Source organism: Lutra lutra, chromosome 11 (genome assembly GCF_902655055.1).
Source record: "Lutra lutra chromosome 11, mLutLut1.2, whole genome shotgun sequence".
Taxonomy (NCBI): domain Eukaryota; kingdom Metazoa; phylum Chordata; class Mammalia; order Carnivora; family Mustelidae; genus Lutra; species Lutra lutra.
The window spans coordinates 31,708,678-31,735,943 of NC_062288.1; the positions used below are offsets into that span (position 1 = coordinate 31,708,678).

The 27,266-nt window shown below is 39.7% G+C and overlaps 1 protein-coding gene across 7 annotated transcripts in view; it reads right to left on the reverse strand.

Annotated features, from left to right (window-relative positions):
* The window catches only part of ABCB4 (ATP binding cassette subfamily B member 4), a 66,100-nt gene extending 39,129 nt beyond the window's left edge, over window positions 1-26,971 (reverse strand). Inside the window, exons 1-12 of one of the 7 annotated variants that reach the window (XM_047694338.1) lie at window positions 26,792-26,970; window positions 26,497-26,582; window positions 23,541-23,592; window positions 19,599-19,749; window positions 13,819-13,876; window positions 11,748-11,939; window positions 10,500-10,671; window positions 9,339-9,463; window positions 6,675-6,846; window positions 4,250-4,363; window positions 3,083-3,193; window positions 2,744-2,869 (exon numbers count right to left, since the gene is read on the reverse strand). In XM_047694338.1, the coding sequence (XP_047550294.1) occupies window positions 2,744-2,869; window positions 3,083-3,193; window positions 4,250-4,363; window positions 6,675-6,846; window positions 9,339-9,463; window positions 10,500-10,671; window positions 11,748-11,939; window positions 13,819-13,876; window positions 19,599-19,749; window positions 23,541-23,592; window positions 26,497-26,576 (1,353 nt within the window). In that variant the 5' untranslated portion in view covers window positions 26,577-26,582; window positions 26,792-26,970. The other 6 variants (XM_047694339.1, XM_047694341.1, XM_047694340.1 and 3 more) reach the window with 6 other exon arrangements.
* Between the last annotated feature and the right edge of the window lie 295 nt (window positions 26,972-27,266).

A 27,266-nucleotide genomic window follows, 5' to 3' on the forward strand; every position in this document is an offset into this window, starting at 1 on the left:
GCTTATCACTATTTAAATTTGAATAAAGTATCCATTTACCTACATAGTCTACATTATCATTTTGATAGCATAATGATGTTTTACTAGATGGACTATACCATAATTTATTTTAGCATTTCCCACCTGCTAGGTACTTGACTTCTTTCAAAGAACACAGAAAGACAATCATTATAGAAGTAGAGTTACCAGGCTGAAGAGTAAGATTTCTTTTTATTTCTCTGATAACAGTTGCTTACCTGTACAATGAGTGGGCTATGTTGGGCATTTATTATTTGCTGTATAAAGGCTGAATAAACAACACTCTAAAAAGAGTTTAACAATTTATAGTGTCAGCAAAAATATATAAATGTATCTACTTTTTTGCAATTTACTAGCTCTGGGTTTTATCATTTTAATTTGCTTCTTTCTAATTAATAAATGCAAACTCGTGCCTTATATTTGCTTGGTTTGTATATATTTATAAATGAGGCTGAACATTTCTTGAAAAATTTTACAGATACGTATTTATTCTCTAAAGATTTTTATGTTCATATCCTATTATAGTAGCTTTACTATGTTTAATTAAAGAAAAGTTTAAGGAAAAATTAAATAAATTGCACAATTTCTTTTAATATTTTAATATTTTAGTAAGAAAATTTCTTTTAATATTTTAGTAAGAAAATTGCTAAATCATGATGTGAATAGTGCATACCTCTGAGTTAGAGAATTTCTGAAGACTTATTTCCATGTTGACATGTATATTTTAAAAAAATATATTACTCCAATAATTATTTTCTTTTTTCCTATCTAAAATTTTCTTCTTTATAATTTAAATTCAATTAGTCAACATTAAAAAACTTTTTAATTAAATTTTAGCTGGGCTCTATGCCCAATGTGGAGCTTGAACTCACAACCCTGAGATCAAGAGTCACAAGTTCCAACAGCTGAGTCAGCCAGGTGATCCTACTCCAATAATAATTTTAAAAAGAAGATATTTTCAAATGTGTACTCTTAATGGTTAGTATTTTACTAGGTTCTTTTTTAAAAATAAAGAAAAATGTTTATACTTGAACTAACCTAGAGTTTGCTTTAGTAAATGGGGATAGGATTATATTCCCCGATAATATCAGATTTTTCAAAAATGTGCATTTTATTAAGTTAAATAAATAAATAATTCATGTACCCTAGAACTCTGTATTCATTCCAAAAAACTCTGTTCTATCTCAATGCCCTTTAATGTCTTTTTTTTCTTGTTTTTCTTTGTAACTTGTAATCTTCTGTTTTCATAATTGTTGATTCATAATATATTTTAGTATCAGGTAAACTCAATGTCCTAAAGTTGGTACAACTGAGGAAATCTGAATCTATACTGTGAGCTGGTATTGTATTAAAATTAAGTTTACTGTTTTTGATAATTGTTTTGTGGTTATGTAAGAGAATGTCCTTCTTCCTAGAAAATGTATTTTGCAGTATGTAAGGGTTAAGGGACATAATGTCCTTACCTTAGTCTCAAAGGTTCAGAAAAAAATATGCCCTTGTGTGTGTGTGTGTGTGCATGTGCATTTATTATATATGTGGAGAGAGAGAGAAGACAATAAAGTAAATGGGTCAAAATATGAACAATTAGTAAATCTGGGTGAAGACTGTATGTGTTTCCTGCTTGCAACTTTTAAGTTTCAATTCATAAGAAAGTTTTTTTTAATCTTACTTATTTATTTATTTTTTAGGTAGACTACGTGCCTAGTGTGGAGCCCAATGTGGGGCTTGATCTCACAACCCTGAGATCAAGATTCAGATGCTTAACTGACTGAGCCACCCAGGTACCTCATAAGAAAGTTTCTGAAAGGAAAAAAATCTACTCTAGGCTCTTAATGTCTCACAAGTCCCCAGAAGTTTTTGAAGAGACTACCCCACTTTCCCCTTCAGATATCCCAGCATTTAAAAAGCTCAGCCGTCGGGGCACCTGGGTGGTTCAGTGGGTTAAGCCTCTGCCTTCAGCTCAGGTCATGATCTCAGGGTCCTGGGATCGAGCCCCACATCGGGCTCTCTGCTCAGAAGGGAGCCTGCTTCCCTCTCTCTCTCCCCACCTGCCTCTCTGCCTACTTGTGTTCTCTCTCTCTCTCTGTGTCAAATAAATAAGTAAAATCTTTAAAAAAAAAAAAAAAAAGCTCAGCCGTCTTTGATGAATTTAATTATTGTCCTGAAGTTTCTTGTGACCTTGAGTATCAGTTTCTAAAAAATTGCTATGTGGAATATTTTTTAGCAAACCCAATAATTCCTTGAAAATAACAGTCTCAGTGGACAGGATGACTGTTTTCCCGTTGAGTTAGTGAGTTATGAAATGCTTACTTAGAACAGAACAGAGTGTTGTCTAGCCTCTTTGGCTTTTATCATTTTTTTTTTAATTTTATTTATTTATTTTACAGACAGAGATCACAAGTAGGCAGAGAGGCAGGTATAGAGGCAGGCAGAGAAGCAGGCTTCCTGCTGAGCAGAGAGCCAGATGTGGGGCTCGATCCCAGGACCCTGAGACCATGACCTGAGTTGAAGGCAGAGGCTTAACCCACTGAGCTACCCAGGCGCCCAGGCTTTTATCATCTTGAATATTTTTCTAATCATTCCCTGTGTTTGAATGCATTATCTAGATGGATTGCAATTCTATAGCCTTTTGCCAGAATTGGGTACACATGCAAATTTGCTACTGAAAAAACACTTTCGAAGGGCTAATTGGTACCCTGCTTTGAGAACGTGTCTTCCCACTTACCCTACCCTCATCAGGGTCATAGAGCCTCTGTATCAGCTGCACTGTCGTGCTTTTCCCGCAGCCGCTGTTCCCGACCAGCGCCACTGTCTGCCCGCTCTCCACCGTCAGGTTGAGGCCCTTCAAGATCTGTGAGGGCAAAGAGAAGAACACAATCACAACTAAATCCTAAAAGGGGACTAATTTGATTCAGTTTGAATTTTGAAAAAACTATCACATAAGGGAATAAAACCCCAAAAGGAAAAAGTATGTAAATATCAAAACAACAGAGACTGTAGGTTCTTTATGATGATTAAACAATCAGTCTGAGTTAGGAATTCTTACAAATATCACTTACAGTACCTTGACATCAGCTCGAGCTGGATAAGAAAAATGAACATCAATGAACTCCAAGTTCCCTTTGATGCTGTTGGGTTTGTGTCCTCTCTCTGAAAAACTGTCAATTTTAGGATTCTAAATAAAACAAAACTCAATGACTATTCCATCATAGGACAAACAACTGCACTTTTAAGGAATATGACTAAGCAATTTCCAAAAAAAAGGAGTTGGAAAGGCACAACTTCCTTCCCAAGAGACAGAAACTAGTTGTAGACTGTGTGTGCATGTGTGTGTGTGTGTGTAAGAAAATATTCCTTGGCAAAAATCAGACACTTTCTGATACATAGGAATATATTAATTTCATTTCTTATAATGCCTCACTTTAAGTTTTTGGCCTATCCCCATACATTTTCTAAATGGTCAGATACGCATGCTTCTACAAGTGAGATAACAAAGGACATACTAGAATTGATAAAGCCAGATATTTCAGCATTTAACGAAAATGAGCTTATTCTTAAACAGCAAATGGGATGGATTTGGGTTGTGAAGACTTGGTTAAGGCCAAGTTATTTAGAAGCAATGTAAACTGTAAATATAATCAGAAGCTGAGCAAGTTTCGCCTGACTTGGGTCAATGAACCCAGAGGATCTGCTTGGATTACATGACCACACTTCAGGCACCTCTTCTGGATTTTATCTGTGTAATGCAGGGACATGCTTCAATATGTGAAAATGATTTTCTTTACTTCACTGCATTATGCATTCAGCATAGTTGATTCAAAGTCATACGAATCATGCCATGATTTTTTTCTTCGAAGGGGGCAACCCGCAGCAAAATATACCGTCATTACGGGTCCCACCAATAATACTTCCACCCGCTCATTTTCTGTATAGAAATCATAACATTCCTAGCCCATTTACAAGATGCAAGAGAAGAGAAGAAAAAACTCAGAAAAGCAAACATCTTTGCTCTGGACTTTAGTAATCACACATTGGTGCAGAGGTTCTTTTCCAAAATGAGATCAGTGTTCTATTATTTCAAGATGAACCTTTAGAAACATTACGAAGATGCACTTTGTTTCACTCATTACTAAGAAAAGTCCCTTATTTTCACATGATTTTTCATCTAAAGTCAGAGTTAAGTATGTGAGCCTCAAAGAATTTTTTGCCACGGAGAAAATAAATGACTCACACTATCAATGATGTTGAAGATCGCGTAGGCTGCTCCTCTTGCGTTGGCAAAAGCGTCAATGCACGGAGCAGCCTGTCCAACGCTGAAGGCTCCAACCAGGATTGAAAAAAAGACCTGAGCGAAAGAACACGGGGAACAGTTACAAGTCCCCATTCTGCTGCCCGTTATTATCTTAAATACGACTCTCTGAAACACCTACTACACTAAGGATTAAGTTTAGGTTTATCCCATTAAATATAATTTTTATCAAAAGGGCGAAATTTATATGTTAATATAACATTTCATTGCACAATAGGCTTCTTTGACCTCAAAAACCCTTCTCTGTCTAGCTGGTGGGACTATCTGTTGTTCTCCTGAACTTAATACAGTCAAGAGTGGTTTTTCAGACATAGTTCCTTGACTCTGAAGCCAATGGCCACTAGAGGGAAACATTGCCCATCAATATTATTATTCAAATTGTTAGGACTTTCTCTACCTATGCATGGAATTATACAAAACTCTCAAGATGAAATACAGTAGATTTGGGGCCCAGGGAATTTCCTTTAAAAAAAAAAGCATTTTACATATATATTTTGATAACATTTTTTATATTAATAGTTCACACATAAATCACTAAATCACACCTGTGTGCACTGATTAATAATTCTTTTAAACACAATTATTCTACACTATGGCAAACAGAAATTAACACATTTCCTTTTACTGGAGAAAAGCCAAGAATATAGCTTCAGGAATGCATATGATTAGCAAAACTTAACTGAAGAAAGCATAAATGTAGGGAAATTATTCCTTTCTCTCTGGGCATGACAAAACTTCTACATTTAGCTTGACTTTTCTCTGAACACAGTGCAAAACACTTCACAAACCCAGAATTCAAATATCCCACCAATATCTAATCTGCTGACTGCAATACAGATGAGAACAAGTAAGGAAGCAAGAAAAGTCTCTACCAAAGTAGATGTTATAAAGGTCATGCACCAGAACTCTTGTCCTTTATGCAGAGGGTGTGGCTGAGCTCTCAGCAGCATGGCTCCTGCTCTCCAGCCTTGCTGGGGAGGTGTCACTGTCCTCATCGTACAAATGTGGAGACTGGGCCAGAGAGAGGAGTCAGGATTTTCTCTCTCTTCTTTCTTCTTTACAAAATTTAGCAAATGAGGAAGAGAAGAAGGTGGAGAACTTCCGAGCTGACCACCAGAAAGGAGGCCAAAATGAGAAAAAAATCAACCCCCACAAAAAAGAAAAGGAAGGAAAAATCCACTCTACAATTACAAAAGTTCATCCAGCAAATAGCCCTCAACACCTAATGGAATCTGAAGATGCCATTCCAGAGAACATTTTGAGATGATTAATTTTCCTAATGGTCCCCATTCGTCACCAAAGAGCCAAATTGGGATCAGTATGCTCTGCTTAGAAGAAACATAGGAAAGTGTAGGTTTTAAAAGATTGCTCTTTGAATGGTTGCATGTTGTTTGGATCATCACTGACATGTAAAGATGGTCACAAAATATTGCTGGTTTATACAAAAAAGGTTAATAGGGGTGCTTGGTAGTTCAGTCAGTTAAGTGGCTGACTCTTGATTTTGGCTCAGGTCACGACGTTGGGGTCCTGGGATCAAGGCCCATGTCAGGCTCTGCACTTAGCAGGGAGTCTGCTTGAGGACTCTCTTCCTCTCCCTCTCCCTCTGCCCCTTTCCCTGCTTGTGCATGCACTCTCTCTCTCTAAAATAAATAAACCTTTTTAAAAAAATGTTATAAAAAGATATGTATAATATAATCCCAGTTTTCAAAGAAAAAAAAATATATATATAATGATGTAGGAGATCTACACCAAAAGTTATCATTAAGTATATATGGATGATTAAATTCTAAGTAATCTGTAATTCTAAAAATTCTGTATTCTAATCCTTTATATAACTAGTATATGTTATTTTCTGAATCATAAAATCTATGTTCATTCTTAAAAAACAGAAGATAACTTTCCATCTTATATTTTGGATATTTTTATATTATATAAATATAATGTTTTATATTTAGCTGATGTTTTATATTATATAAACTTGGCATTCTCTCATACTATGACTGATCTATAATAATGTTAACTTTCTTATATTATGAAACTCAATGGCAGAAAGAGGATGCCTCCAATCCATATTTGTTCATTCATAAATCCATTCAATTTTTACTTTATATGTTGTAAAGCTTCTCAAGTGGTCCAACTACATGCTAATTTTTTGCCTTCAACTCATAATTATGCCTTGAGTATTCTAGAAGGCCAGCTCTGCCCATGGGACAGAGCAAAGATTCACCAAAAGAAAAAAGCCTATACTCAGGCTCATTCTTTGAAAAGGAGGAGTATGAAAGAAAACACAAGGTAGATAGATAAACGGTATTTTTGGTTTCTTATAAATATTAGGAAAACTACTTACTGTCATTGCATTTCCAATAGTATATTCTTTGGATATAACCAAAGTGGATCCGTACCAGAAGGCCAGCGCATATGACGCATATATTAACAGGAAGGCTATGCCCATGGAGATGTTTGCTGAAATAGCTTTTTTAATTCCAATCCTTTTGGCATTTTCTAGATGTTTCTCATACCTACCAGAAAATGAGGGGAAGATGTTGTAACAAGAAAACAATCTATAATCAGAGCCGTATTCGCCTCCTATGTAGTTGGAGGTTTAAGGAACAGAGCCAACCAAGTAAGAAACCCTACTGAAACCCAGCTTCCTGGCAATCAGACCAATTCAGGATCAGCCAGGACTAGAACCCATCTGAGCCTTCTCTTTACTGGCCTGGACTCATCTCCTTTGGTCCCTCACAGTCTAACCAGGGTTCCTGTAGCTGTTCCAGGATTGAACTCCTCTCCTGGGATGTGAGAGAGCTTTTGCCATCACTTTCCCGGCCAGCATCACGAGCCGAGGTTCAGGTGGGAGAAGAGAAACCAAACCAAATGAGAATGGCTCTAAAACTTACATATGTTTCAGGTGCTTAAAACAGATTCTTTACACTGCTCAATTTCTCTTCTCTAGAGAAGAGAAAAGACTTCTTCTATTGCCTCACTGGGTGAACAATTTCACACATTCTTGTGTTAAACTTTGGCCTTCTTTTTTTCTGTTTTCTTTTCTTTTTTGTTTTTTGGTCAGACTGATCTTCCACTGTCAAGCCAGGGCACAAGGTTCTAAAGTGGTCACTTTGTACGGGGTTCTTACTCAGTTTTTCTAGATTTTAGTTACATTATCTATAAAATGGAGTTAATAATGCCTACCTTGCAAGATCATTCTGATACTGAGAGAGAATTCTGGAGAGTAGTTACCACAGTGCTGGCATACCAGGCAAAACCTGGGGATTCTTAATCCTCTTATTATTCCTACTGTTGTTTTAGTATTTAATCTCTCCCTGAATAGTGCTCATAATATTACATTTCTGAGTAGTAATTAAAATTCATATTTCTGGCTTCTAGGATTTGATACAAAGATATAAATATCTACAGTGGGTCTGTTAAATTATGATTTTTGTTTACATCAGTTTAAATTAAATCTACCTTTCCATGCTAGGTACAGAAAGTGTGTAAAACTTAATTCTGGCTGCCTAAAATTAGGAAAAAATACATGTCTATAAAATGAGACTGGGGAAATATCATATAAAATAGTGTGTTTCTAACAAAAACAAACACTTCTTTTTTTAGTTTAACCAAATGAGATGTTGAAGATTCATTAGTTGTTTGTTTGTTTGTTTTTTAATGCATTTCCACCAAAAAGTTTCTGTGTTTGATTACTCAAAGCAGCCGACTTTTCAGTGTGCCCTGCCCAGCTCAGGGCGCTGCTTTCCTTCCGCAGATCTGTGTCCCTGGGAAGCCGGTGGCAGGCCGCCTCCAGCCCTGTGATTAGTCCCCTGTGGCTGGGCCCCAAGGCTCAGGGAGATTCAGGTCAGCCCCCGTGTGACACCAGGCTCCGGGGACAGTGGAGGACATGCTGTAATTACCTTCGCTGAGGCGGCTTGCTTACCGCGGCTAATGGAGCGGTACTGATTACACTCCCATCCTGAGGTCCCAGGGAGGGTTAGTGTGCTCTGTGGGGGCTACTGTGTGCAGGAAGCAGCAGCGAGAGAGAAAAAGGAAGAGATTAGAGAACCGGAACATGGCCGCTTGTGAAGAGGGCTTCAGGAAAAGGAAAAGAGGAAAAGAAAATGGAGGAAACTGGGGGCAACTTGGCTTCTGAGGAGGAAGAATTTCCAGAGAATTTCTCTTGCAAAAAGTTGTGGGTATCGGGAGTCCGGCAGGACGGCAAGAGAGAATACTTGACACAGAATCATACTTTGACTGTACTGGGGCATGCTAGCTAAAGAAAACTGGTTGGGGGCATTAAAGAAAAGCAGACTTGCCTTTACTGTGGGCTTTGTTCGGGCATTTTGGTTTTTGGCTATCAGGTTCCTGTAGAGCAGGGCTACGTGGCCTGGGATCCATGGTCAAGGAATTCAAATGTGGAAACAATTATATCATTATTTTCACGAACTTGTACCTGAAAGGCAGCATTTCCTTGGATTATCAGCAGAGGCAACAAACCACTGCAGAATTAGCAGTAACCATGTCTTTGTTGCCAACAGAGACCCTGGATCATTTTTATATCATGCTACACTTGAAACAAATATCTTGAAGTATCTTTCACCTGCACTTCTACTTCAGAGTTACACTAGTTACTGAACCCAGAGTTTGCTCTTATTATTTAATATGCTAACAGCAAAGGCAGATATCTACTGTATCACAGCTTAAAAAATATTTTGAAAACTGTACTTCACTGTAATTGGTTTCTTTCGTAATCCTCTGTGTTTTGTCTTATGCATTTAAAATTACTCTTCTAAGGAAGGGTCCATAGGCTTCATCAGACTGCCAAAGGAGTCCATGGAACATAAAAAGAGTAAGAACCCTGCTTTAGAGGCTGACATTAAACTCCAGACATCAGGAAATGGTCCCTATATTTGGGGAGGGAGGGGTTAGTACTAAGGAAAGGAAAGTAGTAGACACAACAAAAGATGAGCAACAAGATGCAAAGGTGGGTTCTTTGATCTAGTGGACAAAGAACCTTCCTGACCTCTCCAGCTCTTTGTTCTGGCCTCCAAAGGCTATCACGGTCCTGATGGCCCCCAGAGCCTCTTCTGCCACGGCGCCCGCTTTGGCATATGCGGCTAGCTCTCTGTCACTAAATGCCGAGAGTATCTGGATACGGGGAGATACGAGGAGAAACATTCGTGACTTTTGAATGGGGAGAAAAGTTAAAAGGCAGTCTGGTCAACTCTTTAATTTGCATTTTCTTCCCAAACCCTATCCCTTTCCAGACACTGAAGTCATGAAGTGAACAACAGTCCATGTCCCAGACCCTGGGACTCCTTCCACCCCCTACAAAGGCTAGATCTGATCCCCGCTGGTGGTACGCTCCCTGAGAGCCGTCAAGAACAGAAAATCCATGTATAATTCTCTAACAGCGCCTTGAGGAATAACGTCAAGTTCCACATCCGCTGTGTTTTTTTCTCAGCTAATTGCAAAATGAACTAAAATAAAATCTTACTGCTTTGGAAAGTCACTATTCTTTATCATATCATGATTTTAAGTGCTATGGGAACAATGCCTCCAGATCTACTCATGGGCATTCTGCTTTATAATAAGATGGCTAAACAAGGTATTGCAGGAGACAGGTAAAGGAATGATCGAAATAAAAGAGATACAAGTAAGTCACTAAGCAAATCATCAACCTCCAAAAGAGCAAAATGGTCAGTAACATTTCTCAACTCTGCAGTGTTGTCTGAAGTAGAACAGGTTAACAAACATTTTTATGGCATGGCCAAGTTGGTAGAGTGCCACCTAACTGTCAGAGGTAACAGTTAAAAATAAATAAATCCAAACTTCAATTTTTTAAAATATTCATGCAATGGTTTGGTAGAATGTTAGGTTTTAAAATTGTGTTTCCTTAAGTAGGAACATAACCATTTAAGCAGTTTAAACTACTATGTCAGCAGATTTACCTGAACAAATAATAGCAGTGCAAAAAAATCCATAATTGAGATAATAACTGACATTTAAAATCACATTAAAAATGAATTTCTTTATTATGGTATTAACAGAATGCTTTTAAATGTGGTTTCAACTGACATGTCACACAGATATGGACAACTACAAGAACCCGAACCCTGCATGTTAAAAAATAACTCTTGAAAGTGTGGGCTAACACACAGGAAAATGCCCCCATTTCACACACCTTGGCCCAGACAGCTGCAGAGAGTCCCAGGATAGGGCTGATGGCCATTATCACAAGGGTAAGCTTCCATCCTCTAACGAATCCTACTATGAATCCTGCAAAAAACGTGGCTACTGCTTGAAAGAACATTCCAACCTTGTCACCAATTCCTTCACTGATTTTGGAGATGTCACTAAAAAAGATCACACCTAAGTGGTTACAGGCAGGAGGTCTTCAATCAGAGGGCTGAAGCAGACATCTGACAAACACATAGGTAAATCTCGTTCACACTACGGCAAGCCTCGTTCACAGTCTTAGCCTCTTGAATGAGATTTTTTCCCCACCTAAATACTGCACAAAGGAAGAAATTCAGGTTCAGTTCATGCCTCTAAGAAGTTCATATCATTAAAGTTGATGCTATTAAACTAGTTAATCCCATTCGAGAAACACTAGCATTCTGAGCATATGAATCCATGTGTTTAAAAGCAGGTATCAAGAAGGGCATTGCAACACTAATAAGGAAGGCCTACTTGCTTCTACCCTCCGCCCTACCCTCAACCCACTCCCTTCTCAACACAGCAGCCAGGGCGATCCTTTGAAAATGGAAGTCTCAGCGTGTTCCTCCTCAGATCAAAACCCCCAATGGCTGCTCATTTCACTAGGAGTCAAAGCTGAAGTCTGTAGTGAGGCCAACAAGGTCCTAAATGCCTTGACTTGGCCTGATTTTTTTACTTCATTTGCTCAGGACTCTTTTGCCAGGAATCCCAGTAAGGCAAAGTTTGCCATCTATCTCCCCCTGCTGGAAAGTAAGCAACAGGAGGGCAGAGATCTTTGTCTTGTTCACTGGTATATCATAAACATCTAGAAGAGTACGTGGCATGTAATAGGCCCTCAAGTATTTGTCGAATAAGTGAAGACAAGCCTCGCTGTGACTTCATTCACACGTGTACTCATTCATTCAACCGTCTTAATTGAATGCATGACATCTGCCAGGCCCTGTAGCAAGCTCCACAGAGAGAGAAACAAATATAAGATGTGAGCCCAGTCTTCAAATTAACCTACTAAATCACTGAGGAGAACAAACTAATTGATAAGTAAAATGCACGGGGGCATAAGCTACAGATGCTAGAAATGGCTGTTGGGTGATCTATTCCCAGTATGTATCCAAATGTTTCATCTAGTAATTTTTTAAGTTTAAAATCTAATCATGGCACATTTCACATAGTGGTTAATTTCATTATGAAAGTGTGACATAAACAATACACTTACTCTGTTAACCGTGTATTGAGTTCAGTGGTGTTGTTGATATCAAACCAGCCTATTTCTTGTCGTAGAATAGCGTGAAAAAACTCCTGTCTGATTTTCCTGATCTGTCGGCCGGCTGCCAGAGTCCAAAATGAAACTTGTATATAGGCAGCAACAAGAACTCCAGCACCTAACCCTGAGTAATAGTACGCATACCTGGAAAATAATTAGGAAGTTTCTTTTAAATACTCCTATTTATTCATCTTTTTCAGGAAAATCTTCAGAACTGGGGATTCAGTTTACCGAAATCATATAGATTGTGTAGGACATCATAACAAATACACATGAAATTTTTTTCTCTTCTCTTTCTTAAACTGTAAGAGGATGACGGCAAATCTGTTCACTTGAATTGCCAGAAAACAGAAACATTTGGGGGTTAATCACAAAAAATAATGGTGTTAATGGATCATCTTAAAACTGATACTGACAATTTATAGATATGATGTAATTCTTCTTTCATAATTAAGATTCCAGACTTGTATATCTTATTGTATTGAAAAAGTTCACTACTATTCACATACCACAGGTATAGGAATAAACAGATTGAGCATGTGAAATGGTTCTTAATGTAAGTGTTCTTGTATTGTTTACAGAAAGACCCCTCCCACCCTGCCAAAAGAACAAAACAAAACAACACACACACACACACACAAACACACAAAACAAAAAACCCTCTTGATCTCTGGCATAATTCAAAAACATTTTTTAATAGTACTCCAAAAACATAAATTCAAACTAACTTTGAGCCAAGTCTTAACTAAATTAGAGGAAAGTTAGTATCATTAAAAAGAACAAATTTGGGGTACCTGGGTGGCTCAGTTGGTTAAGTATTTCCCTTCAAGCTCAGGTCATGATCCCAGGGTCCTGGGATCGAGCCCCACATCGGGCTCCCTGCTCCGTGGAGAGTCCACTTCTCCCTCTCCCTATGCCCTCTGCCCTGCTCATGCTCTCTCTCTCTCTCTCAAATAAAATAGAATTTTAAAAAAAGAACAAATTCAGTTTTGATACTCTCAAAGATACTTTTTATATAATTTTACAAACTGTTTCCAGAAAGAAGCCTTTCAGGCCTGCAGTAACATATGGATGGAGCTCATTTAAATCAGCAGGATTAATTGATAAGTAAGCATATAAACATTATAGCACAGGCTTTTGAGATTTCTATTAAGAAGGACAAAGGGGGCCACCTGGGTGGCTCAGTAGGTTAAGCCTCTGCCTTCAGCTTGGGTCATGATCTCAGGGTCCTGGAATTAAGCCCCACATGGGGCTCTGCTTGGCGGGGAGCCTGCTTCCCTCTCTCTCTCTCTGCCTGCCTCTCCACCTACTTGTGATCTCTCTGTCAAATAAATAAAACCTTAAAAAAAAAAAAAAGGATGACGGAAGGGGAAAATGCCATAAAGGACATTATTGGATCAGCTGACAAAACTGGAATACAAATGATAGATTAGATCAAAGTATTGTATCAGTATTAAATTCGCAGACATTGATAATTGTGTTACAGTTATGAAGAGAGTATCCTATGCTTAGAAAGCACACTGAAGTATTTATGAGTAAGGGGCCATGATGATGTATGCAAGTTACTTCAGATGGTGGAGGTGAAGGGACTGGGTATAAATGATAACAATAGGCCAGGGGATGCCGGGGTTGTTCCGTCAGTTAAGCTGCTGACTCATGATTTTTGGCTCAGGTCATGATCTTGGGGTCCTGGACTGGAGCTCCACTCTCAGCAGGGAGTCTGCTTGAGATTCTCTCTCTCCCTCTCCCTCTGCCCCTACCCCATTCATGTTCTCTCTCTCTTTCTCTCTCCCTCTAAAATAAATAAATCATAAAAAAATCAATGATAACAATAGGTCAAAGCATATAATAAAATGTAAAGAGTATACAGAGGCTCTTTGTATATTCTTATAATTCTCTGAAAGTTTGCAATTATTCTCAAATAAAACATTCTTAAAAGTACATCATAAATATTTATATATATAAATGTATATTTATATATAGAATACCTACATATATATATATGTACATATTAGCCAATTACCTAGTCATTTCTTCTTCCAGAATTCTGCCTGGATTTAGCATTGACAATGAAAAATTCACTAAATAAAAACAAAACAAAACAAAAATAAGACATTTTTGAAAAGTTGAACTATTAATAGATGTTACCAGGTTTTAAAAATCTTCTTTTTTTTTCAACCTCAATGAATACTTTTCACTTTGCTTCAATAGAGAGTCCACGGGTTTAGATGCAGGACATCTAGGGCCCAGATGGGGAAAGGTCGGTCTCCTAGGTTTGTCCCTGATCCTGGTGGTCTCAGGACTTTAGCAAAGCAGGTTCCTAAGGCAGCAGGGAGGAGTGGATGGAGGGCAGGCAGAGCATATAGAAGGCAGAGGAAGAAAAAAGAAATGGGTTCAAGAGAAAGAACAGAATTTAAGGGGCATTTTTTCTTAGAGGCCAAATGCACTTTATAGATAATTGCTTTTGTTAATTTTATTTGAATACACGTGTGTTTTCCTTTAGGTGCTTCCTTTTCCCATCAGGGACACAAAGGCTGAATTACATGCATTGTAAAGGAGGGAAAATTAGAGACAAGGAAGATAAGTCAGTTGTCTAAAGACACGACAGTTGCTCACTGGCAACTGGTTGTGATCCTGGATTCCACACCTTGTTTGTTGGCAAAACTATATTCTGGTATTTTTAAAGTGGTATTGATTGGAAGGAAATATTATTGTATATTAATTTGAACTAATTTGATGAAAATGTCTATGTGCCATTCCTGTTGTAATAATAGCTAGCATGTATTGAGCATTTGTTATCTGCCAGGCTCTGTTCTGAACACTTTACATGTATTAATTCATTTAATTTTCACGACAACCTTATGATGTAGTACTCCTTTGTGAATTTCCATTTCACAGATGAGGAAATTGAGGCACAGGGTGATAAAGTAACTTATCCAAAGTCACACAGTTAGCAAGTAGGCTGAGAGCCCTAACACTATACATATAGCTCCTAACTTCATACTACACTGATGGTTTCATGCGGTAATGATTATCTTCACTTCTTAAAAAACACAAAGTGAGGTAGCTCAGTTGGCCAAGCATCTGCCTTCAGTTCAGGTCATGATCCTGAGGTCCTGGGATCAAACCCCGAGTTGGGCTTCCTGCTCAGTGGGAAGTCTGCTTCTCCCTCTCCTGCCCCACCCATGCTCTTTCTCACTCTCTCTCAAATAAATAAATAAAGTCTTTAAAAATTGAAAAACACACAACCACAAAACAAAAAAGTATAAAAGAAACAGTCCATGTCAAAATAATAGAACAAAATAATCACCACAGCACTGCTGAGAAAACATACCAGAGTAGGTATTTCCCTATTTACCATGGTGCTAAGACAGAAATTAGTCTTTGTTCACCACAGTCATGTTTTCTGGTTGTGGTGTATCTTCCTTATCTTCTTCCAAAGGGGCTAAAGTTGAAACTTAAACTTTAAAACTTAAAAACTTATTTAAAACTTAAACTACTGTCAGGATCAATTACCAGTCATGCAGCCCTGACTATGGCATAATTTCTCCCTCAAAACTGTAACTTCCACTGATGTTCATGGTAAAACATTTCTGCTTATTAATCTAGCTCTCCATCAGCTTTCAGGTCCTTGAGGAATCAGACCCTATTTCACTTCTGTTCTTATCAGTTCAGTTGTGTGTGCTCACTTCCTCCCTGAGTTCTTAAATATGGCAGCCTTCAGATGCCAAATTGGAATTGTATTTGGAATTAGAGGCAGACAAGCTACTTAAAGCTTGGTAATGGTGGAAATCATTGTTCAAACTTTGGGGAAAGGCCACATATATATGTGTACAGGGTTAGTTTTCCCCCAGAACTTAAAAATCAGGTAGAATCTTGAATGAATTTTAGTCTCCTCTAAATGCCTCCTTCAAATGTTTACATTCTCTCAGTGAGCACATTATAACTCAGACTGATTCTCTCTCCTAGGAAATAAGAATCAATGGGCATTCAAAATTTGAAATGCTCCTTTCTCAGAGTCCAAGCCAAGAATGGCAATCTAGGCCTGGGTTAATAACCCTAGGAGCTCCTAGGAAAGTTTCTGCTGCCCAAGGACTAAGGTAAGGCAGATGTGTGTTGATGTGTTCCCAGAAAAGTCATGGGATTCTAGATCTGGAATTCTACACCAAGAAATCTTATGGGACTCTAGATCTGAAATTCTAGATCAGGAAATATCATAAGATTCTAGATCTAGACATCTCATGGACCTATGGATCTGAAATTCTAGATCTGGAAATCTAATGGGACTCTAGATTTGAAAGGGACTAGACCTGGTCTTCTCAGATGCTAACCTGTTATACCTCCGTCTCATAAACAATCTCTAAGTCACTGGTTCAGGGGTTCTCAGTGCTATGTGCCTATTAGACTCACATGCACAGCTTGAAAAAAATACATTTGCCCATGCTTCATGCAAGAACAGTTCAGTCAGAACCTTGGGCTGAGTCTAGAGCATCACATTTCTAAAAACTATCCCCATTTGATTCTAATGTGCTAGGATGGGTCTCACTCTGGTTTGCCTGAATGCCTCCCAGAATAAGGAAATGGAGAATTCTTGACGTTGCCTTTTCATTTTAGAGAGCTCTCATAAAGTCCGTGGATGGATGGATTAGAGCAGTCACTTCTTTTCCAAGTATTCACAGTTAGTTTTCCCCAATATTTATCAATCATTTACTATCTTCTAGATACTTTTGTAAACATCTCATTTAATTCTATCAGTAAGTCTATGATCACCTTTTAAAGATGAGCATAGTAAGAATCAGAGAGGTTAAGTAACTTGCCCAAGGTCATACAGCTAGTAAGTGAAAGGTTTAAATAAATGCCTATCTTAAGGATTACCTATGGAGACATTATACAGAGAGTCCTAACTGTCGCATGTAAGTCTCAAATCAATTTCTGCCTTCCTCAGTTCTGCCTAGAACTTCTCTTATCACATGGAAATATCCAGCACAAAGCAAAGAGCTGGTGTTTGTCCAGGCAACTTAGTATGTATAGTTACTTAAAATAACTGGGGTCTCCAAAATGCCTTTTCCTCTCAACCACATGGCAATACAAAGGCATGCAGTGTATATTGATTTCTCTACAGAATTTTCTAGATCATTACAGTTACACATACTTGACATAAAATATATTAAGCTCCTGATACTCTGCATAAAAAATGTCTCCTTTGACTCTGTCATTGAGGTTTTGGATGCAGAACACACATAACTCAGTTTCTGCACAACTGAGTCATTGTGAGGGAAAAACCTTGTCACTGAGGAGCTTTATTCTGTTGACAGGATGTGCTTTCTTCACAATCATTCACTGTCAAACCCTCTTGTAATTTAAACCTTGTTTTCTTTTAACATTCCCTTCCTATTTGACTCCCAGTAAGTCTAACTGTCCAAGAGTCCAACAATTTTTAAGAATAGACTTTTTAAAAAGTGATTGTATTTATTTATTTGACAGAGAGATAGAGAGAGCACAGCAGAGAGGGAGAAGCAAGCTCCCCACTGAGCAAGGAGTCTGATGGTGGATTTGATCCCAGGACCCTGGGATCATGACCTGAGCCAAAGGCAGATGCTTAACCAACAGAGCCACCCAGGCATCCCAAAAGTGCCTTTTTAAAAAGATTTGTATTTATTTGAGGGAGAGAGAGAGAGCAAGACAGGGGAGGGAGAGGGACAAGCAGATTCCGTGCTGAGTACAGAGCCTCATGCAGGGCTGGTGGTTTGATGGGTACGGAGTCTCAATTTTTACAAGGTGAAAAAATTCTGGAGATTGACTGTACAACAGTGTAAATATACTTAACACTACTGAACTGCACACTTAAAAATGGTTAAGATGGTAAATTTTGTTATGTATTTTATCTCAATTAAATTTTTTTAAAATGAGGTTAAAATAATGCCCTACCCTTAACACAGATAAGTTAGTATTTGGACCCATTTTAGTAGTCCTGTTTTTGTTTTCACTAGGACCAGAATAACTCCACAACTTTCTTATTTGGAACAGTTTGTTTGTTTTTTACTTGTTTCTAATTATGCAACCAAGTAGCTTTGAAGCTGGGCATGGCAGACAGGTGCCATGTGCTGTGCCCAGGGTCAAATTTAAGGTATCTGAGGGGAATGGCATGAGCAAATCACTTAAAAACCTGTCATTGCTGGGGTGATAAACTCCCCAGAGTTGCCAACTTACTTTCCGTAACCTCCAGATGAAATGACCCTTGGTCTTCCACAGCCACATCTGACATCAGGCTTATAGGCTGTCTTAGAGGATTTGCGATGAGAAGTCCCTCAAATGTTGTTAATTTCCAATGCCCACTCTTTAGTAGTTTGTAAAGATAATATTGTCATACCTTTTTGGAGAAAGTGAAATCTTTAAATTTCCTACTCAGTCTAAATCCAGAGAGCTCACTGGTATGTTGAGAGTTCTAGAGTTTAGCAAAAATCATGGAAGTTGAGAGAGGATCGGTACCTATATGTACTTAGCCTTAGCAGAACTCAGTCGCTCATCTTGTAGAGATGATGTTTATTTAAAGTCTATTCTTTAGGGGAAGCTGGGTGTAGCTCAGTTGGTTAAGCATCTGCCTTCGGCTCAGGTCATGATCCCAGGGTCCCCTCTGGGATCCCAGCCTCTCTCTCTCTGCCCACCACTCCCCCTACCTGTGTGCGTTCTCTCTCTCTAACAAATACATAAATAAAATCTTTAATAAAAATAAATAAATAAAAATTTAAAAGGTACCTTTACTAGATTTCTAAAAGATATTAATGTTTATGTAAATAGACCTTATTGTACAAATCAAGCAATCGTATTCTCTTAGGTAATAACACTTAAGTTCTGCAATGCTAACCAAATACATAGTTCTGAATCAGCAAACCCTGAAAACTCCAACTGATCTAAATGACAGAGTCCACTTTTTCTTAGGTATCTTTGCATTGTAAGCTGCCTTTTCTTTATCAATTTTTTTCCCTTCTTTCCACCATCTATGTGCCAATATAGCTTCCCTCAATCTTCTCCGGCCTAGTGCCCACAAGATCTCTTGGGAGGAGCTGGGCCATGAGGCTTGGTAGAAAGCATCGAGGCTTTACTATCTGTGTTGAACATGGCTAATATGAAAATAACTCTGTCCACTGGAACCTGACTCTCATGCTGTTGCCACAGTCCCTCTTACAGGTGACACTAACTTATGAGAATCCTTGGCTCTTTAGTAACTACACTCTTCTGTGTGGGTTTCAAAACACATCATTCTCATACGAAACCATTCACTCTTTAGTGAAGTGTTAGATCAAGCTCCAGTCAACCTGGTTGAACCACACATTAGAGTCAGAAGATGGACAGAATGTTGACAAAAAGGGTGCAGGGAGAGAAAAGAAAAAGAAAGCCAGCAAAAGATTTACAAGCTGAGTGTAGCTAAGAAGTATGGCCATACTAATGGAAGTATTTTGAAACATGTCTGTCATCACCAAAGGGATGGACATCGCATAGGTATACTCAGATGACAGTTCCACTCTCCTCAAGGAGAGGGATTTCCCTGCTTTATTTAGATGCAAAGGTTTTTGTACATTTCCTTATTCTGTATTAAAAGTCAAACAGGATAGGTCTAGTGGTTGAAATTTAAAGAGTATTCAAGGAATTTTCTGAGAATTTTATAACTTCTTCAGTGATATCTGGAGTTAGAGTGCAAACCATTAATCAAATGGATGAGAAAGAGCAAAATCAACCTTTGATCTTTCATCCAGTTAAAGGAGTACAATGTATGTTAAAAAAAAAAAATAGACAAATGCTTACCCGGAAAGGAGAAGTTTCCTGCAGTATCAATGAATTTGTCAGTCATTTGTCCAAATACTATCATCATGAGGGGGAGACCTGCTCCATGAGCTATGGCCATGATGGTGCCCAGGGACATCAATAATTTATCCTGCCAGTCAGAATACCGAAACTACAAAATAAAAAGAAAGGAAATAAAAGACTATTTTATAGAAAAGACTTTTTCTTTCTCTGCAACTATATATTCTTTGGATTTTCATTTAAGGTCAGTACTTTTTACAAAAATTATTTATTTATTTATTTATTTATTTTTAAATTTTATTTTAGAGAGAGAGAGAGCGTATGTGAGAGTGAGTAGGGGTTGGGGAGCAAGGCAGAGGGAGAGCGAGGGAGTCCTTAAGCAGACTCCCTGCTGAGTGCAGAGCCCTGCAAAAGCCCTGCAGGAGCCCGATCCCAGGACCCTGAGATCATGACCTGAGCCAAAACCAAGAGTTGGGGGGCGCCTGGGTGGCTCAGTGGGTTAAAGCCTCTGCCTTCGGCTCAGGTCATGATCTCAGGGTCCTGGGATAGAGCCCCGCATCGGGCTCTCTGCTCAGCGGGGAGCCTGCTTCCTCCTCTCTCTCTGCCTGCCTCTCTGCCTACTTGTGATCTCTGTCTGTCAAATAAACAAATAAAATCTTAAAAACAAAAAAAAAACAAAAAAAAAAAACAAGAGTCGGACACTTCACCAACTGAGCCATCCAGGCTCCTCTAAGGTCAATAATATTACTTAAGGTTACTACTTTATTTAAGGTCAGTAGTTGCAGATAAATGTAATAGGGAAGAAGGAGGATTTCCATCCAAATTAATTTTTATGATTAATTTATATATTTTTATATTATATATTATATTATTATTTATATTATATATTATATTATATTATATTTATAAATATTAATATAATTAATATTTATGATTAATGATTAATTTTATGATTCTTTGTTTTAAATCTTGTGAAGAAATAATCTGATTCTGTTTCATCAGTATCTTCTTTGGTTGAATGATTATAATATAATCAGAAGGGATAAAAGTTTAGCTCCATGAAGAAATATGGTTTGATCTTCCAGAGCTACTATGTAGTGAGTTAAAAACAGCTAGGAGAAAACACTAAGTATACACACATCACATCCTTCAAAACAATATTCAAAATATTTCAGAGAGAGAATTACCAATAAGGAGGAAACAGATCCCCTGAGTCTTGTGGATAAGTTCCTCTTAAGAGGTCTCCAGTAGCTTTTTAAAAGGCAGCTCAGAAGTGAAATGAAAAAGCATTACGGAGTGCTTACATGTGTATTCTAGGGAAGTTCTGCTTAAGGAGACGATGCTCCTTGAAGAATCTGGAAGGATAAGGGAGAATTTGCTGAAGAAGAATTGGGGGGAACAGATGAATTGGAGGTACTTAGGCTTAGAATAGCAAGGTACCTGGAAACCGCATGCAGTGCTCAGAGAACTCCCTGCAGGGGAAATCCTGGAGTGCAGAGCGTGGGAGCTGATGTTAGAAAGAGGCAAAAAAATGCCTGGTGGGCCACACCAAGGGTCCTACTGTACAGTGTACTTAGTACTATCAGTGTATGGTGTACTTAGTACTATCACTTAGAAGGCAGACACTAGTTGCTACAGTGACATGTACAATGCCCAAGAACTAACCAGCCAATCAATGTCAGAAGACTTCAAAGACTTTGTCCTTCATTGTCTTTTTAGCCCTGTCTCATTTCTCATGTTTTCTTCCATCATTTTCTTACTATCATTCTATGGCTCTTTCTGTCGTCTTCTCTCTTCCTCTGTCTTCTAGATTACATCTACCTTCCCATACATTTCCATTTCTATACCTTACCTCTGTCCCTTTTTATTTATTTATTTAAAAGATTTTTTATTTATTTGAGAGGGAGAGAGGGAGCACGAGCTGGGGGAGGGAGAGAGGAAGAAGCAGACTCCCTGCTGAGCAGCGAGCCTGATGTAGGGCTTGACCCCAGGACCCGAGATCATGACTTGAGCTGAAGGCAGATGCTTAATCAACTGAGTCACCCAGTTTTCTCACCCTACCCCCTTTTGGGGACAAGACACAGTCATGGGGAGAATGAGTCACAAGTCAGGCTTGGCAGAGTGGGGTCTTTGAGAGCTGAAGCTGAGTCAAACAGGGTCAACAGGCCAGGACAGTCTGAGGTCAGACACACTTGGTGGGGAGGAGGGTGTGCAAACTGTTCTCACAGAGTTCCAGAATTCAGTTTGGGGAGGCCAAATTCCATCATCAAACACGCAGGGCAAGCAAGAGTGCCGAAAGAGACAAGGGTCAGAAGCTAGGTGGAGCTTGGAGCAGATCAAGGAGAGCAGGTAAAGTCGAGAGTAAATGCAGAAGTATCCCTAAAGGGGCACCTGGGTGGCTCAGTGGGTTAAAGCCTCTGTCTTCGGCTCGGGACATGATCCCAGGGTCCTGGGATCGAGCCCCACATCAGGCTCTCTGCTCAGCAGGGAGCCTGCTTCTTCCTCTCTCTCTCTCTGCCTGTCTCTCTGCCTACTTGTGATCTCTGTCAAATAAATAAAATCTTTAAAAAAAAAAAAGAAATATCCCTAAAATTGCTAGAAAAAGGACTAGTGTTTCCAAGGTTCATTTTAGTGGCTCTGAGGAAGGGACATAGAGCACTTGGGTCTACGGACCACAGTTACAAGCACAGTATCTGATCATCATGTCATGTTCTCCTTAGTGAAAATTTACATAAAATTGAGAATCATTTTAAATGCTTTTCATGCTATTTAAATAAAATTTCACTGTCTCTGAGCTTAAATTTGAAATTATAAGCATTTCACAGCAACAGCACAGTTTCTTAAGCAAACTTAAATTTAAGTGATTTTCAACCAAACAACGAATTTCTAATTCTTGTTAAAAACAGTTTTGTCCTGAACCTCTTTCAAGACCAAAAAAAAAAAAAAAAAGTATCTATTCCAAGGAAGAAAAGATTATATTTCAATTTAATTTAAATTTTAACTTTTAAGTTCAAATTAAATGTACTAAGCTCTTGCCTCAAAGTTGTGGTGTTTTATTTGCTATAGGAGGCAGATTTAACACATGTACATTAAAAGCAGATTTAGTTTTATAAACAATTTATTCTCTAAAGCACTAAATTTTAAAAATAAAAACACTACAACAATAAGGGAGAGGAGAATGAATAGGGGCTTTGTTGTGACATGAGAAATGTGCACCAATGTTTGAGACTGAGAATGTTTGTGCCTTTTCACCATTTATTTACTAAGCTGGAGGTTTCAGCTGACATGCCACTTGATACCATCTTCTTTGCTATGGAATAATGGGTCAGAGTTTGAAACCCATCATACTTACTCAAAGTGGGAAACACTTTCTTGGCCCACCATTCTGAGACATATTACAAATGAAAACCAGATTAGACTTCTCCCAAAAATATACTGACTTGCCTTGTACTAGCAGAAAACCACTGACAATTGTGTTAAACATAATCAGAATCTCTAAATGTTGCTCCATATGTAATCAATTTTCTTGGAAGTCAAACGTGAATATAGATTTCTTCCTTATTTCTAAATTTCTGTAGGTAACATCACTCTCTTTATAGATAGTTAACAGTTATAGTTTAGTTATAGATTGTATAGATTGTAGTTAACAATCACTTTGCTTTATTTTAAGCAAAATTTGGGTATGTGTGTGTGTGTAAAACAAATGCAGAGATCTGTTTCAGGAAAACACATCTCTGCATGAGGTGCTATGAACACAAGTCCTAGCTCTGCTCTGTTTCATAGCTAGCCTATCCCTACCTTTTTTATCAACTACCTTGAAAATGTGGTCTGTTGATGACCAACCTAGGACAATCATAAAGTACTGACTCCACATCTGTTGATTCAAGGCACCAAATTTGAATGGAAACAAGAATTACTCATATATAATATTTAATGGCTTACCAAAGTTAATGGTCCAATCAGGTTCATTCTCTTTTTTTTCTTGTCTTGGTTGCTGTAAAAAAAATATATATATATAATTGTTTGAATTTAAAACTGTTACCAAATGCTTCACAGTCACTGAATATAAACCTGAGTAGTTATCACATCTATTTTTTTCAAATATAAAACAGTGATATCCACAAAATGTCCAAATTAACCAGTTTAACAAACTGCAAGGCAATCACCAAGTGCAAAGGTAACTGTCCAAGGTACTACAGAGATATCTGGATGAATGAGAAAGGGTCACCTGCCTTGCAGAGCTCATACATGGAAAGAAAATACATAGGTTAGTATCTGCCAAATAATTAAATTCTTCTGTTGATAAAAAATATGTATTGATCTAAAAATAGAGTAAAGTCTACTCTTCTGAAGGACTAGAGGGAGCGGTATCAGGAAATCCTGTTGGCTCTATATTCACAATACAACTAGAATGCAACCACTACTCATTACTTTTACTGCTATCCCAATAGCCCAGGAGAACTCCTGCCTAGTTTCTCAACTTTCAGTTGTGCCAACTTCAGTCTGCCCTCAACACATCATGCAAATAATCATTCCCAAGCTCGAGTCATATCATGCTACTCTTATGCTCAAAAAGCCTACAACAGCTCCCATTTTTCTCAGAGTAAAAGCCAAAATTCTTACATTGGGTTTTTGGCCCCTACATGATGTCTCTGTCACCTCTCGGATCACATTTCTTTTTTTAAAAAGATTTTATTTATTCATTTGAGGCAGAGAGATACAGAGAGAAAGCACGAGCAGGGGGAGAGGCTGAGGAAGAGGGAGAAGCAGACTCCCCACTAAGCCAGGAGCCTGATTGTGGGACCCAATCCCAGGACCCTGAGATCATGATCTAAGCCAAAGGCAGCTGCTTAACCATCTGAGCCACCAAGGCATCTTCTCACCAGATATCTTACTCCTATTCCTGTTTGCTTTGCTTCAAGCCACACTGGCCTCTCTGCTGTTGTTCTCTGAACACACCAAACATATCTTCACAGCAGGATCTTTATATTATCAGATACCTCTGCCAGGAATGCTGTCCCCTCAGACACCCACACACCACCCTCCTCTCATGTCTTTTCTGGTCTTTCCTCAAATACTGCCTTCCCAATAAGACCTATCTTAACTGCATTATTTAAAACTGCAAATTACTTCCTCCTTGCCCTCTCCAATTCCCTAGCCTTGATTAACATTTTCCATAGCAGTCATTACCTTCTAATTGCTGTAGCTTTCTTATTTTGCACAAGTATTCTTTATGTCTGTCCTCCCAACAATAATGCAAACTCCACGAGGATAGAGATTTTTAAAATTGAAATGCTTTTATTTAGCTTAATTTAATTATTTAATTTAGGTAGGTGATAATTTTGCTCATAAAACTTGATCCCAAATTATTTAGAATACTTGTTAAAATCAGACAGACATCTGCCACTAAATCTGTTCAAAAGAAGGTGCCATAGGCAATATAGCAGGATGATTGGAACTAGCATATGACTTGCCATTTGCCCTAAATAACTGGAAGGAGCTTGACTTCCTTGGAATGAATAAGCTTTGATCTGATTTTTTTTTTTTAATAAAAATTAGTCTCAACATGTACTCACCTAATCTCACAGTCTTAACTTACTATTAACTTTCTGTATTTCTCTTCTGAATTGTTTTCTTGTGTTTCCAATACAAGGCTGTGAACTTCATTTCTGAGAACTCCCTTGAGTTCTGGGGATTACTGCATCTTTTGCAGGGACAGCTCCTTTGTGCACTCATCAAATGTTCAGCCAGTGCAGTACATAAATAGCCTTCATAAAAATGCCATCTATTTATAGATTCACAGTCAATCCCAGCCTATATTGCCAGCTGATGAAAACCACATTTTTCCTCCCCTTGGTAGAAATAATACCATCCATCTGTTTTCTAATTCTCTTTGGCAAACTAAATTTTCTATGAATGAATACCATGGTGGTTAGAAGGAACAGAGCAGTATCACTGTAGGAAGAAGTTAACAGACTAAAATGATTCTTTAAACATCAGGGAGGCATACTTTCAGTTGGCTAATCAGGCCCCTTGCAGCTTGAGGACACACTACACACAACCTGATAAATTTGTCCCTCTGGGTGATTACTTGATGACACAGGTCAATCAGTCCTGGGTGGCCTGGCATGAACTCAGAGACCATAACCGCCTCAGAAACTATTTGAGGCTAAAGGCGAAAATGATTCACGATTCCTCCACTGAAAGAGGAAACAAAGACAACACACCACTCACTGGTCATTTCTGCCCCTACTAAGGCCTATGCAGTGCACTTAACGAGGGCCTCGGAGAGCCAGTCAGACTCAGAGAACCAGCAAGCAAATGAAGGGCTGAGGCTTGCCCCCTTGCCTCTGAACAAACACTGATTTTGGAAGAATGAGGCTGCCCACGGTCCCCCCTCCCCACCTCACTGCCTGGGCGGGAGAAACGCGAACCTTCGAGGTGCTGAGAGAGGGGTAGGGGGAGGGGATAACCCTGGCGGAAGAGGAATTAACAGGGGGAGGAGGGGTTTTGTTGCTGTTGCTGCTGTCGCTCTCTTGCCTCACGGGTCCTGTTCAGCCGGTGTCTGATGCTCTAGGGCAAGCAAACTCGGATGATGTTTATGAAAGTTATCTGTAAAGATTTTGAGTTATATAATGCAGGGAATGTTACCCAGCACTGATATTCATCGAGTCACCCCGCACAAAGTGGGGAAGCGGCACTTTTAAAGGCGGCCTCTTCCTAAGCCTGCTCCAAAAGGAGCCTCCGTGACACTCCTTGAGGAAAGTCAGAACCTTAGACAAGACCCTTGCAGAGAAGCCCCAGACACAAAAGCATCCACAGATTGCTCCACTTTCCGAAGCCGAATGGGGCCCTGCTGATGCGCGTGTAAGGAAAGCGGCGGCCGCCAGGGAGGTACCTGCTGGGGCCCAGCTCAAAGTCGCCCTCCGCTCTCCCGGGGCGTGGGACGGTTCCGTTCCTTCCCGCCTCAAGATCCATCTCGACCTGGGGAGAAACCAACAGCCTCAGCTCCCGGCACCCCCGGCACAGCTCGAGGGTACGACCAGCTTCCCCACAGCCCGCCACCGAGGCGTGCGAGCCGGCCACACGGTCGCGCGCCGGAGGGGCGCCGCGCGGAGGCCCTGCTGTCCGGGTCTCGCGCGCGGCGGCCCCGGGGTTTCCCGCCGCGACCCGGAGCGCCGGGCCTGACTCACCTCGGACCTCGCGCTCTCTGTCCGAGCCGCCGGGCGAGCGGGGCGCTGCGGCCGCGGGGCTTGGACTTTGCTCGAGGGAGCTTCGCCCCCGCCCCCTAGGCGCGCCGCGCCCCAGCGACGCCTCCCGCTGTCGCCTGGCCCGAGCGTCGGCCTCCGGGGCAGCCACCCGCCGGGCTCTCTCTGCGGGCGCCCTCGCCGCCGCCCCCCGGGCTAACCGCCAGCCTGGTGTTCCTGGTGCTCGCTCGGTGCTGGGAGAGCCTCGCCCGGCGGGCCACCCGAGCCCCCAGAAGTGACTGTCACTCTCTCTCGGGGCTCAGTTTTCTTTTTACACCCGTGCGGGGTGGGGTGCTGTTTCCGGACCCTCAACAATCATAGGGGAGCCGAGGAGGGCGCCCCAGACCTGCCTTCTACTTAACGCGTCCTCAGGTCTGGTGCTGGGGGCCCGGAGCCCCACCATCTCCGGGACGACCCAGAA